General features: G+C 40.7%; 2 protein-coding genes across 2 annotated transcripts; one reads left to right on the top strand and one right to left on the bottom strand.

Annotated features, from left to right (window-relative positions):
- Window positions 1–2,511: 2,511 nt before the first annotated feature.
- gdpgp1 (GDP-D-glucose phosphorylase 1) lies at window positions 2,512–4,567 on the bottom strand. The gene is made up of 2 exons (XM_044357690.1): window positions 4,349–4,567; window positions 2,512–3,838 (listed from the first exon to the last, which is right to left on the bottom strand). Coding segments are annotated over exons 1-2 (1,113 nt in total). The 5' UTR covers window positions 4,350–4,567; the 3' UTR covers window positions 2,512–2,726.
- A 587-nt stretch (window positions 4,568–5,154) lies between these two features.
- On the top strand, window positions 5,155–13,917 carry LOC122985307 (titin-like). Its single transcript, XM_044355863.1, has 4 exons — window positions 5,155–5,377; window positions 5,868–5,982; window positions 6,334–12,600; window positions 12,817–13,917. Exons 1-4 carry the CDS (start codon window positions 5,357–5,359, stop codon window positions 12,849–12,851), a joined length of 6,438 nt encoding a protein of 2,145 aa, XP_044211798.1. The 5' UTR covers window positions 5,155–5,356; the 3' UTR covers window positions 12,852–13,917.
- The last annotated feature ends 422 nt before the right edge of the window (window positions 13,918–14,339 follow it).

Genomic DNA, 14,339 nt, shown 5'->3' with positions numbered 1-14,339 from the left:
ACTGCCGCAGGGCTCAAGGTTGATAGAAGGATCCGGTTTTTTTTAGTTAAGCTCAGCAAATAATAACAATTTTACTTGTACATTATTTTTGCCTTTTCTTGCGTTTAAGTACTCAAAGGATCCAGAAAACATGACATTTGTGTATAATTAAGTATTGTATTGTGATCAAAACGGGAACAATTAAACTGGAGTCTGTGTTACGTGGGAGATCATCTTTAACTAAATGTTACATCCATGTAAATGATCTTCATATACATACTGTATACTGTCTGCTGTAAGTGTTCTCAGCAGTCTAATCCATCATGATGTTTCTGTCACTTTCTTAGTTTTCACTACGATTATGTAAACGTCGTCAGTTCAGTTTGCACTAAGTAACATTGACAATGGAAAAAGGGTGAATGTACACACACATAGACTGTAAACTGTAAATAGTTCAGACCAAACTGTCCTGTACTTGTATGTTGTTTCAGAAGGGTCTTGAACAAATACATCAGCTCTTAAATGTCACTTCTCTTCTATCCTCTGAATGAACTGTGATGACAAGCGAACACAAGTTCTGTAAACAAATAAAAGAAAAAGAAAAAGTAATGTGGATTTGATATTCCACAATTAAAAGCATTATAAATAGGGCCTGTTCTAATGTTGTCAACAATTCAAATCAAAACACATAGTTGTAATAATTTTACACACATAGTATATATGAGAATAAAGCAGCATGTTTGAGTAATGACTGTAGAGGTCACATTATTTACTTAACAGAAGCAGCATGAATCATATTTGTAGCCTTTAAACAATCTACACAGGGGCATCCTGGAAGCGACCAGACATCTGAGCCATGAGGGTGACTCTCTTTGGACATAAGAGCGCAGATGACCTCAATTTGACTCCATCAAGCCAGTTCATGTTTGTTTTTGTTTTTCCAAACTACAAACCTGTGTTCCAAGACACGTGACTTCCAACCACATTAATAGACATGTTTTAAAGTGAATTGCACAGACAAGTGTAACCTTTACCTAAAGATGAAACAAAGATGTCATTCTTGTGCATTTTTTTGTCACCAAGTACTACGAAGGTTTTATGCCAAGTGTTTCAAAAAGTCAAATATCCTGGACAGGGCAATGTATCAAAGCTTAATGACATCAAACCATACAATTTTGTTTGTCAAGGCAACATGACAAAAAGAAAATGTTTTGTCTAATCAGAATCTCACTGGGAAAAATGAGCCAGCAGTTGAACGTATAGATCACTGCACTGACTGTGAGCTCAACAATAAGGAACCTCATTAAAATGAGCAAGCAGGTATCTGTGCTTATTGCTTGGGTTAGCATCACTACCTTGGTGATGTAATTCTGGCAGATGATGAGCTCTTCAGGGATGATATATTTCAAGATGATGTGTAACTTTAATCCCACTTAAACTAAGAACTGCTGTCTGGCTTTTGTATTTTCTGATTCAACAGAAACTTTGGAACTTAATCATCCTCAGGATATGTTTTAAATATTATTTTATTTTTACAAAGACATAGAATGAACACTGAATCGTTTTTTGTCTCTGATTCAACATCAAACTGTGTGTTTCATTTGTGCAATGTGTGTATATGTACAAGAACAGTAAAATAATGGACACTGCTTGATTAACGTTATTTATTAGACATGAATGATTTATTTTGTGTCAGTTCAACTGTCTGTTTCACTGTGTTTGAAGCAGTATGTGTGTATGACACAAGACACTTGAAATGACAAGTGTAAATGTTACACATCCCAACAAGAACTACCAATAAATTTCCATACTGAGCTTATAAGACAGTGATTGAGGTGGTATGTTATGGTTCATTATGGCTACTGTAGCTCTGCCTAACTTCAACCTGAACAAAGTTCTAATCAGCCAGAATAATTGGAAACACTTGTGAACGAGTGGCCTTTAACAAATAAATAACAATCACAATGATTTAAATGAATAGTGCATATTAATAAATATAAATGATTATCATTATAGGATTTATAGTGCAAACTTGTTACTGTCATACTAACAGATAATATGTGATTTGATATATTAGTTTTTTCTTTTTCAGCTCCAAGGAGTCTTAATCTTGCACGCACTGTTCTTGTGTTTCTGTTTTGTGTTTTTGAGTTTATACAACTTTAGGCAGGTCTGGTTCCTGTTCACTTCCATTAAATGAAAACCACCTCTTGCTGACTGTTTCCCTTTGCTACAAGAGAATATTATGATATCTACATAATAGGCCTTCATCATTGTGTACATTTCAACCAGCCTTAACAGGAAAAGCACACATGACTGTGTTTCAGTGAAGCATCCCGGTAAGCAACACCAGTGAGTCAGCATGAACGATACCAGAGCCCTTTAGGTGGAACACAAAGTTGGAATACAGCCATTCACCATTAAATACACATATGTTTCACCTGCAGTGCTTTGACAAAACAAAATGTGTACAGTAAAAAATGTCTATGATGGTGACAACTTACATCACAGGCACAACTGAGAACTGGAAAATAATTTTAGCTTTTTATTTAAGACCAGTTTAACTACAACACATCCACTGGAGCACATGCTAAATAATAAATATATTGACAATAAACCTACATATTTATAAGTGTCTCTTTTATTGGCAGTTATGAAATGTAGTTTGAGGTATTGGTGCAGAGAGGTATTTGTGTGCACATGCAATCCTACATTAAGGTACTTTCTAACATGGTTTTGTTCATATATTATAAATCCTTTAAATGACAAGTAAGTTGCTGTTCCAATCTGAGAAAATCTCCATCAGGCAGGAGATACCTCTGGATGATATCTACCACATCTTTCTCAGCAATGCACTCATAGTCCTTCTTGTTCTTAAATGGCAAATGTCCAGCTAGCTCACAAAGAGCAACATTGAAAGCAGACTCTTCTTTGGCACCGAAGCAGGATATTCTGGGCCATACAGCAATACGCACGCCTTTTCTTGAGTTGCGATCCTTTTCTCTCGGTACGCGATCACAGGGCGGACATCCTCTGGTCAAGAACAGGTTGTGAGCGATATTGCCATCCACGAGAAAGTCAGTGACTTGGCAGATGGCTCTGGCAACTTCCTCCACCCCGTCCGTTTCTGTGTAAAACAAAAAACCTGTAGGAAAGTCCATGAGACGATAAAATCCCTTCTTAGGAAGAAGCGGCTTGACTGGCATAGATTCTAGCTTGAGCTCGTGGTCCAGGTAATATCCATGAAGGTGTAAATGATTGACAGATGCAAAAGCTCCAAGACTGTTGAACCCCACACGAAAGCCTGGGTCGGAGCTCAGGAGCACAGATTCGATGCCGACTTGGATGGCAAACTTCGTCAGGACCTGCGGAAAACAGCGCGTTGGATCTGGAACAAAGAGACAATGTCCAAACTCCAAAGGGCTGACATTAACCAGCACCACCATCCTACCGGACTGCAACTGCTTTCCATTTTCATGCGAAGTTGACCCTCCCACAGCATCCTTTAACATCTCAAATATGATTTCATCTGGATTGATTTTGTTAAAATTAAACTGCTTGGCGTTGAACTCCTGCTGAATGCTCAGTATCTCCTGAGGCTTTCTTCTCTCTATTCCTCTCTGTATATTCAGCTGGGCCACATAACCATGCGGGCCTGGTAGGATGCGTGTTTGTAAATCACCCAAATGGTAGCGGAAGAGTCCCCTCTTTAACCTTTCTGTCCAGCCAGCTTGGATAGTTGTGTCAAAACTTGTTGGAGGCGATGCCATCCCAGGACTGTTCCCAGTGGTCCGACGGACATCTGTGACAAAGTTCTGGTTGCTATATACAAACTGGAGCGCCATGGTTGGATCTGTCACTGAACAGTGAAACAGAGAGACATGACATTGACAACAGAGCTCATGCGAAACAGAGAGACATGACGTTGACAACAGAGCTCATGCGAAACAGAGAGACATGACATTAATAACAGAGCTCATCTCATGATACATCAGCCTGGTGTCACCCTGCTGACTCATCACATTTAGAGCCAGCAGACAGCAGCTTTTATGATTTGAAACATGACTTAAATTTAAAACATGACATAAATAATCGATTAACAAAGTGATTGCTGATTAAGTTTATGACATCGACTAATCACTTCAGCTGTAATGGGCAGAAAGTGGCAGCTGTGAGATCAGGGATGTGGTGCAGGGGAGACAAACTAGTCACCTGCTCTACGTTACACAAAGCAAGCAGTCTAAAGATATTTATGGATGAACACACGTTTTCCTAAAAGATTTAATTGTGCTTATTCCATTTAATTAAGAAGTAATCAAGTAAATTAAGCTATTAGTTTACTTGAATAAGCAGCGTGACAGTTACTTACTTTGTAATTTTGACACTGTATAACTGTGTCACAGTCAGTGTCTTGAACCAAACCACGCATTAAAACTCCCTCTTAGAAAAAAAGACAAGTGATCTCCATTATCAGTTTCAGTCACACGTCTGTATTTAAATTCCTGCTGATTATTTTTTCTAGGCACCGGTTTGCTAGGCGAGCTAACTTCCTGGTTTACACGTGCTCTCCTTCGTCGGTGATTATCAGTGTATTTCCGGTTCAATATTTCAGAATAAAGGTTTATGTTAAAAATATTAATTTATATAATCTTGAGTTACCACATTAAAGCAATGTAAACATTTAGATCAACACTGATGTGATTACATTTTTAACATGGTTTTATTAGAATTTTTGATTTGGTTAGTAAATACAGTAGTAGTATATATAGCAGACAACTGCTATTCCTCATAGATCAGCAAATGAAAACAGGAGACATACATAGTTACAACATATTGACAAACAAGATAATGTTACATCCTGTACATATTGCTGTACATGTTAAGTATTTTGTAACCTTTTTCTCCCACTCTTATTATATTAGTGGCATACTATTTGTTCAGGGAGGCTCTTGTTCACTTCACTATGTCTGCATATATAACCCACCTAACCCAACCCCCAACAAAAACACACATACACACACTCACAAAGGTATTTAAAAGATGTTTTTAGATATCTAAATAGCCATACGGTAATTCCCCTTTAACAGCAATGATATGTGTACAATATTTAACTGTTGAGCAACTTTCCAGTTTTTCAAAGCTGACCCATGTTGGCTCAACTAACTTTGAAAGAGGGAGCAGCTGGCCAATGATGCATCACGGTTATTTTAGTCACTGCATGCTTTTGGAGATAAAGCAGGCAGTGATTGGCAGAGCTGTGTATGTCTGGGGCTGTTTTGGGGCTCATAGCAGTAGCTGCATCTTGTATTAGCTGAATCTTAAATTTACATTTCGTCTCTCATACATACATAAATAAGGACAAGTAAGACAAGAGAGGATGGAAGCGAGCAACAATGAAGTAAGTACAGTTTTGTTTGAAATTTTAATACTTGACAGCCATAAAATATTAAGTTCTTAAGTTACTGAAACTGTTCAAACATTTTTTGTCTAGTGAATTTTCATATGTGAAATGGTTTCACCACATGAGATTTTTAAGTTGAGTTTGATAATAATGGGGTTTTATCTGTTCGGTAGAACAGTTGGCAGTCTGGTCTGCCGTGTAATGTTATTTTTAACACCATCAAGAGTTTCTATTTCCAGTACACTACACTCTCTAGAATACATGTTAGCATGTTTAAAACACTAAAGTCAGTCTTAAAACAGAGGACATTTTGTCAAAATCCTTAATTTCTGATGACATATGTATAGCAAAAGTATTAATTTGGTACTTCCAAACAGCCACACTAAAACATCAGTCATAGAACAAAAGTGGAAAAATGATTGTCCTGATAAAGTGTTTGCTTAAGTTTGATTTCATTGACATTGGCAGTTTTGTTTCTGTTTTGTAGACAAGAAAGAAAGCAGAAGATAAGGCTGACACCCTAAATATAAATATGACACTGGACACTGATGCAGCACTCACAGAAAAGGATTGCCAACCATCCTCCACTCTCATTGTCCAAGGTATGCCAAACATTCATCCTATCACCATGTAGTCTAAATGGCAAACATTAAAACTTGGCTTTAAATTGAAAATAATATTTATATTTGTAACATTTATAGTTGTAACAATGAAAACTTAATGCAATATAACACAGTGTAAAGTAATATTAAAACTGATTTGTTTATAAAGTTTCCAGCAAATGAAAAGCAAAATACAATAATCTATCAATAATTTCACTCAAAAGAATGTTGTGTTATCACAAAAGCATTAACAAACATGCATTTCACTTTTCATGTGAATCTCAGATAATCAGTCTGCACAGTGCTTTTATCCAATGTTACATTTATTTAATTTTTTTGTTTCTTTACCAGGTCAGCCTGCCAGTTCCAATGAGAACAGAGGGCACCGCCGTACAGACCAACCCGGTCCTGTCACAGATAAGGAAAAAGCTATTAAACCAAAACTCCAGATAACGTTTAGCACATTCACTGTCAAGAATGGTGAAGAGCTGAAAGTAGAGATCCCAGTGGTTGGGCACCCAGTGCCAAAGATTGAATGGAAAAAAGATGGCCAGGCAGTCAAAGAGACATCCAGGTTAGAGGTTTCAACTACGTCCTCATTAACATTTCTTCATATCAGACATGCTACCAGGGAGCACTCTGGTCAATACTCTATCACGGCAAGCAACAGTGCTGGAAAATATACAGGAGAAATCACTTTGGTTGTTCTTGAAAAGCCTGACCCACCAACAGGGCCTGTGAGGATTGATGAGGTCAGTTCTGACTATGTTACCATCTCCTGGGAGCCACCAGAATACACAGGAGGCTGCCAGCTAGACAACTACATTGTGGAGAAACGTGACACTGCAAGTACAGACTGGCAGACTGTGTCAGCAACAACAGTAAGAACCACAATCAAAGTCACCAGGCTGAAGACAGGTAGTGAATACCAATTCAGAGTGTTTGCAGAAAATAGGTATGGAAAGAGTACCTCAATCACATCTCCCATTGTAACTGCACAGTATCCTTTTAGTGTGCCCACTGCTCCTGGCACCCCCTTTGTGTCCACAGTGACTAAGTACAGCATGTTGGTTGAATGGGAACCTCCAGCCAAAGATGGAGGCAGCCCCATCATCGGCTATCATCTTGAACGCAAAGAGAAAAACAGTATTTTATGGACCAAGCTGAACAGACTCGTTGTATCTGAAGCCCGCTTCAAAACAACTGGACTGGAGGAAGGTATTGAATATGAATTCAGGGTTTTTGCTGAGAATATTGCTGGACTCAGCCCATCTAGCAAGATATCTGAAGGCTATGTGGCAAGAGATCCCTGTGATCCACCTGGTAAACCTGAAGCTGTTGTCATCACTAGAGAGAATATTACACTTCAGTGGGCAAAACCCAGGTATGACGGTGGAAGCACCATTACAGGCTATGTTGTTGAAAAGAAAGAGCTCCCAGATGGCAGATGGATGAAGGCAAACTTCACAAATTTTATTGAAACTGAGTTCACAGTCACAGGTCTGACAGGAGGCCAGAGTTATGAGTTTAGAGTAACTGCCAAGAATGGTGCAGGTGTTTGGAGCACACCTTCAGAAAGTATAACTGTCATTGCTCAGGATGTCATTGAAGGACCATCAGCATTCATGGATCCTAAATTCAAGACTACTACTGTTGTTCAGGCTGGTGAGACATTCAATATTGATGCTGATTACTTTGGGAAGCCCCTCCCTGAAGTAAGGTGGCTGAAGGATGGTAGGGAAATCAACAAATCTACACCGAGAATGGATGTAAAGAACACGCTCACTCATACATCTCTGATTGTCAGGGAGTGTACACGTGTGGATGGAGGGCACTTTGTCTTGAGCCTCAGTAACATTGGTGGAACAACATCTATCTCAGTTAATGTGAAGGTCCTGGATAGACCTGGTCCACCAGATGGACCTCTGAAGGTGAAAGTTGTCAGTGCAGAGAAGTGTAATCTTCATTGGAACCCCCCTTTAAATGATGGTGGTGCCGGTATTTCCCACTACATCATTGAAAAAAGGGAGACCAGTCGTGTCACATGGACAGCGGTTGAACCTCATGTTGAAGCTGTCAGTTACAAAGTGACAAAACTGGTGCCTGGCAAAGAATATATATTCAGAATTGCTGCTGTGAATAAATTTGGTGTTGGTGAATTTCTGGAATCAGACCCCTTCATTGCACAAAACCCTTTTACAACACCTAGTGCACCTTCTACCCCTACAGCCAGTGCGGTGACTGGAGACTCCGTGGTGTTGACATGGGAGAGGCCTGAGACCGATGGGGGCTCAGAGATTGATGGCTACATCCTGGAGAAACGTGACAAAGAGGGTGTCAGGTGGACTAAGTGCAACAAGAGAAGACTAAATGACTTACGTTTCCGATGCACAGGGCTCACTGAGGGACATCACTATCAGTTCAGAGTACTGGCAGAGAATGCTGCTGGTGTTGGTGCACCCAGTGAGCCAAGTGAGTATATTAAAGTCTGTGAGGCTACTTACCCACCTGGTCCCCCTACCAACCTCAGAGTGACAGACCATTCCAGCAGTACTGTGTCTCTGGCCTGGTCAAGGCCCATTTATGATGGTGGAGCTGCTATCAGCGGATTTATAGTTGAGATGAAAGAAGCAGCAGAGGATGAGTGGATCACATGCACACCCAGCACAGGTGTAGAGGACACAAACTACACCGTGAAGAGACTAAGAGAAAATGCAGAGTACAATTTTCGTATATGTGCAATGAATGTTGCTGGAGTTGGAGAGCATGTGGATCTACCTGGGTCTGTAGTAGTGGCTGAGAAACTGGAAGCACCTGAGATTGAGTTGGAGACTGCTTTGAGAAAGATTGTCAATGTTCGAGCCTGTTCCACATTACGTCTCTTTGTCACCATCAGAGGAAGGCCAGAACCTGAGGTCAAATGGTCAAAGGAAGGCGGCATTCTCAGTGAGCGTGCTCAAATTGAGGTAACAAGCTCCCACACAGAGTTACTAATTGAGAATGTCAATAGAAACCACACAGGGAAGTATGTGTTGACTGCTAAAAACTGCAATGGCTCCAAATCGGCATTTATCAATGTCAGAATACTGGACTCTCCCAGTGCACCAACAAACCTAGAGGTGAAGGATGTAAAGAGGGACTCCGTGTCCATCTCCTGGGAGCCACCTCTCATTGATGGAGGATCAAAGATTTCTCACTATATCGTAGAAAAACGAGAAGAGGCAAGGAAGGCATTCTCAAGCGTCTGTAGCAACTGTGTGAGAAACTCATACAAGATTGACAATCTCCACGAAGGATGCTTTTATTATTTCCGTGTCCTGGCTGTGAATGAGTTTGGCACTGGACTGCCAGCAGAGACCAATGAGGCTGTAAAAGTGTCTGAGGCTCCTGTGCCTCCTGGGAAAATCACAGTGAGTGATGTTAGCTGCAGTAGTGCAAGACTCTCTTGGGAGAAGCCTGATCATGATGGAGGAAGTAAAATTACATGTTATATTGTAGAAATGCAGGCTAAGGGAGATGACACATGGACAATATGTTCAGAGGGTAGAGCATTGGATGTGACTATTAATGGACTGATAAAAGGAAAGGAGTATTTCTTTAGAGTGAGTGCTGTGAATGAAAAGGGAAAGAGTGAATCAAAGTCCCTGTTGGCACCTGTTGTCGTAAAGGACATAAGTGCTGAGCCCATTATTAATTTGCTGTCCAATACATTCAGTGTGAAGGCAGGGAGTGATTTAAAGATAGATGTTCCATTCAAGGGTGTGCCAAAGCCAACAGTAGCCTGGAAAAAAGATGGCAACATCCTGAAAGAGACAAGCAGAGTAAATGTGCACACATCTGACACATCATCTCAGATCATTATCAGAGATGCATCAAGGATAGATGTTGGTGTGTATGAGGTGACCCTCACCAACTCGGTTGGAACCACATCCACTGAAATCTTTGTTAACGTTTTTGAAAGACCTGGACCACCAAGTGACCTCAGTGTGGTTGAGGTGAGTGCTGACTTTGTGTCTTTGTTATGGCAGCCCCCACTTTATACTGGAGGATGTCAAATCAGCAATTATGTTGTTGAGAAGAGAGATACAAGCAGTACAATATGGCAGACAGTGTCAGCTACAGTTGCCAGAACATCAATCAAAATTTCCCGTCTGACACAGGGCACAGAATATCAGTTCCGTATTGCTGCAGAGAATCGCTATGGCAAGAGTCACTTTGTTGAGTCTGAAGCAGTTGTTGCTCAGTATCCTTTCAAGCCACCTGGTCCACCAACCAAACTCCATGTTGTGAGTGCCTCAAAATCCATCATGGTGGTTGCATGGAGCAAGCCAGACAGTGATGGCGGAAGCCCTATCAGTGGTTACCATATTGAATGCAAAGATCATAGCAGTATTCTGTGGACAAAGTTAAACAGAAGTCCAGTGACCGAGAACCAATTCAAGATAACGACAGTTGAAGAGGGGCTGATTTATGAGTTCCGGGTTTGTGCCGAGAACATGGCTGGTGTTGGACAGTGCAGTAAAGCAACTGAGCCTGTAGCAGCAAGAGATCAGTGTGATCCCCCATGCAACCTCACAGTCACCAATGTAACTAACACCTCAGTTTCACTCTCATGGGACAAACCAGAATATGATGGTGGCGCTAAAATAACTGGTTACATCGTCGAGCGCAAAGAGCTCCCAGATAGTTGCTGGCTTAAGTGCAACTTCACCAACTTACTGGACACCTTCTTGGAAGTGACTGGCCTTGAAGAGGGTGCACAGTACAATTTTCGTGTTATTGCAAAGAATGCAGCTGATCTCTTCAGTGCATCCTCTGAAACCACTGGACCTGTTACAGTGCAGCATGATGTGGAGCCACCCAAAATTATCCTGGAAGACAAATTTAGACAGGTGGTGGTTGTCAAAGCAGGAGACCTCCTAAGAATAGATGCTGACATCTCTGGTCGACCGAACCCTACAGTGTTGTGGTCGAAAAATGGTAGAAGTATTGGCACCAAGGGAAGGGTTGAGATTACTGCAACAAAGACGCATACCTCTCTAATCATCAAAGAAAGTGTTAGGAAAGATTCTGGACAGTATATTCTCACCCTACAGAGTACAGGTGGTATCACATCTAAGGCTATTACCTGCAAGGTACTGGACAGGCCTGGCCCACCTGCTGGACCTCTGGAAGTGTCTGGACTCTCAGCAGAGAAATGCACCCTGTCATGGGGACCCCCCCAAGAGACTGGTGGTGCTGAGATCATGCACTACATTGTTGAGAAGTGTGAAACCAGTCGGGTAGCCTGGACCCTTGTGTATGGTGACATGATGGCAACAACTTGCAAAATAACCAAGCTGCTCAAAGGAAATGAATACCTGTTTAGGGTGAGGGCAGTGAACAAATATGGGGAGGGAGAGACTTTGGAAAGTGAGCCCATCAAAGCCACGGATCCCTTTACTATCCCATCTGCTCCGATTGATGTCGAGGTCACAAGTGCAACCAGTGAAGTTATGACTATCTGCTGGAAAAGACCCGCCTCTGATGGCGGTAGCCGCATCAGCGGTTACATCATCGAGAAGAGGGAGAAGCATGGCGTTCGCTGGGTACGTGTCAATAAGAAGCCAGTCTATGACCTACGAGTCAAAGCCTCCGGCCTGCATGAAGGATGTGAGTATGAATTCAGAGTCTTTGCTGAGAATGCTGCTGGGCTGAGTGAACCAAGTATGCCATGCCAACTCACCTTGGCAGAGGATCCAAAGTTTTTGCCCTCCCCTCCTGCAAAGCCCACCATAATTGATTCATCCAGGTCCTCAATCACTCTGTCATGGAACAAGCCGCTGTTTGACGGTGGAGCAACAGTCACTGGGTACAAAATTGAATTCAGAAAATCAACAGAAGAAGTCTGGGATGTTGGTGTGCATAACACAGATAAAACAGAGTTTACAGTAACTGGACTTACATCAGGTACAGAATATGTTTTTGTTGTGAGATCTATAAATAAGATTGGCATCAGTGAGCCCAGTCCTGAAACAGATCCTGAAGTGGCCATGGAGAGAGAGGAGGAGCCCAGGTTTGACGTTAGCGCCGAGATGAGGAAAACCCTTCCTGTTCAAGATGGCAGCTCCTTCACTCTGACTGTGCCTTTCACAGGCAAACCTGTTCCCAGTGTGACATGGGAAAAAGTAGATGTTGATCTGAGAATCAGAGGAATGATAAACACCACCAGCTCCGTCACTTCCATCACAGTGGAACGGGCAACACGTGATGACTCCGGCAAATACACAGTCAAGCTGCAAAATGCTGCTGGGAGTGCCTCTTTGACCCTGAGTGTGAGGGTTTTGGATTCACCTGGTCCTCCAACTCATATAGCAGTTAAAGATGTGACCAAGAACTCTGCCACTGTTACCTGGGACATCCCTGAGAACGAGGGAGGCGCCCCTGTTAAGAATTACCTTGTAGACATACGGGACATCAGCAGAAAAGGGTGGACGAGACTCACGGGAAAATGCCGCCGCCTGTCCTATAGGGTGTCTGACCTGGAGGAGGGAGGGATCTACTTCTTCAGAGTCACCGGTGAAAACGAGTATGGCATCGGTGTTCCAGCGGAGACAAAGGAGGGAACGAAAATGACAGGTACAATCTGAGAAGAACAAACACACTCATAAGAGTTATTGTATTTAGTAGGAATCAAAAAAACCTTATTAGTGTGATGTGATTAGTGTCTAAGTACAGTAGAATTTGAAAGATTTGAGAGAACAATTAGATATATTAAGCACTTAAACTTCTTTAATTGCACATTATTCTGCTTGCTGTATTAAGAGTAATTCTGTTTTTATCTTTTCATTTCAGATACAACAGACTGGGAGACAAATCCAGGAGCTTAGCTTGTCTCCTTCCCAGGGTTGAGTTAATCATTCCCTGATCATCATCCTCATCATCAAGATCCTCATCTATTTCTCATCTACATCCAGTTTTGTTGAGCAGTTAGCCAACTTATAAATATTTGTGATGAATTAATGCATTACTAATAGCTGCTGTTTTGTAATAAATGATTATGTTTCTTTTTAAATGTTTGTATACTAGTAAGCCTAATAAATGTCAGATTTTATTTATAGAGGAAAAATACCAGGATGCCGTGATTCTGTTTGTTTCTGTTTCTAAATAGAAAAAACATGATCTTGTGTGTGGGAAAACTACAATAAAATCAAGATAATGAGAAAAATGTTAGTGCTTAACTTTGGATTTGTTATATAAAAGGACATACTGTTAACACTGGATGGCATACAGTCATCCCAAAGAAAAACAAGCAAGACAAGATTATACTGGTAATTAAAAAACAAACAAACAAACAAATTCTCCAGGGCAAGTAAAATGCCATGTTGAGCTAGTAAATCTGCAACTCACTGGCCCGATTGGGCAAGTGGTATGTTTTTTTTTTAAGTAATAAAATAAAAAATGTGTCAATCATTTTTTTGATCATCGTCATATTAGAAATTATGTTCTCTTTCTCTGCCACACAGCATAACCTCCTCCCCTTGCACATGTCAGAGAATATTGGCACAGCTGCTGGCCAATCAAGAATTGAGTAGGCTAGTAGTATTATGTGTGAAACAAACAGCCTACAGGATTATATGAGCACTGTCAAATAGAGGAATCAGTGGAGCATGTAATTTTTCACTGCCATAAACACTCTTGAGAACAAGAAACATTAAAAATGGAAATCAGGAAGCTCGGAGTGGAAGAAATGAGTCTAAAAATGTATTTGTTAAGGAGTCTATTCCATTATTTGAAAGAAATTGGGGTGATCACAAGAATTTAGTGTTCAGTGAAATATAGGGGATTGGTCATACAATTTTCAATATGCATGAATGTTTGTTGCTTTGTATCTATGACACTCTGTGTCCTTGTTCTGTTTCATTTACTTAAATAAAGATTAAACATGACAATTAACTTTAGTCTTTATTGTTATTTGATAACCACTAATAAATAAAACAATTTGTATAGAGGCAAGTAAAAATTGACTTTGGGCAAGTAGATTTCTGACCCACTTGCCAGACCAGGCAAGTGAAAGAACACTATGAAAGATACATTTTACAAAATGAAACAATGTCACGTCAAAGTTTTGCTTTTTGTTACGTTTTTGAATGCAATATTTACTTTTGATTGAACTTTTTTGTGGTTCACTGAGAGTAGCTTCCTGAACTTCCACACACATAAAGGGAAATTGCCCCTCAAAATTTCAAGAGTGGCACCAGGAGACAACTGGCAAAGGGAAGCCAAGTTTCAGTGGTAAACTGTGTCAAAATAAAGATACAGGAGGATGAAAAGTTACAACTACACCAGTTAGCCCCAAGTGTCACCTGTTACTCAAA

This window comes from Thunnus albacares, chromosome 7, assembly GCF_914725855.1.
Source record: "Thunnus albacares chromosome 7, fThuAlb1.1, whole genome shotgun sequence".
NCBI classification, from domain to species: Eukaryota; Metazoa; Chordata; class Actinopteri; order Scombriformes; family Scombridae; genus Thunnus; species Thunnus albacares.
Note: the sequence above shows the minus strand (reverse complement) of the source record. Positions and strands in the feature narration are given on the sequence as shown.

Bases quoted from the DNA above. Each gene is read 5' to 3' on its own strand.
- LOC122985307 (XM_044355863.1), top strand. From the start codon at position 5,357: ATGGAAGCGAGCAACAATGAA. The intron at 5,983-6,333 runs GTATGCCAAACA...TTTCTTTACCAG, and splicing joins CTCCACTCTCATTGTCCAAG to GTCAGCCTGCCAGTTCCAAT. The intron at 12,601-12,816 runs GTACAATCTGAG...TTTTCATTTCAG, and splicing joins GGAGGGAACGAAAATGACAG to ATACAACAGACTGGGAGACA.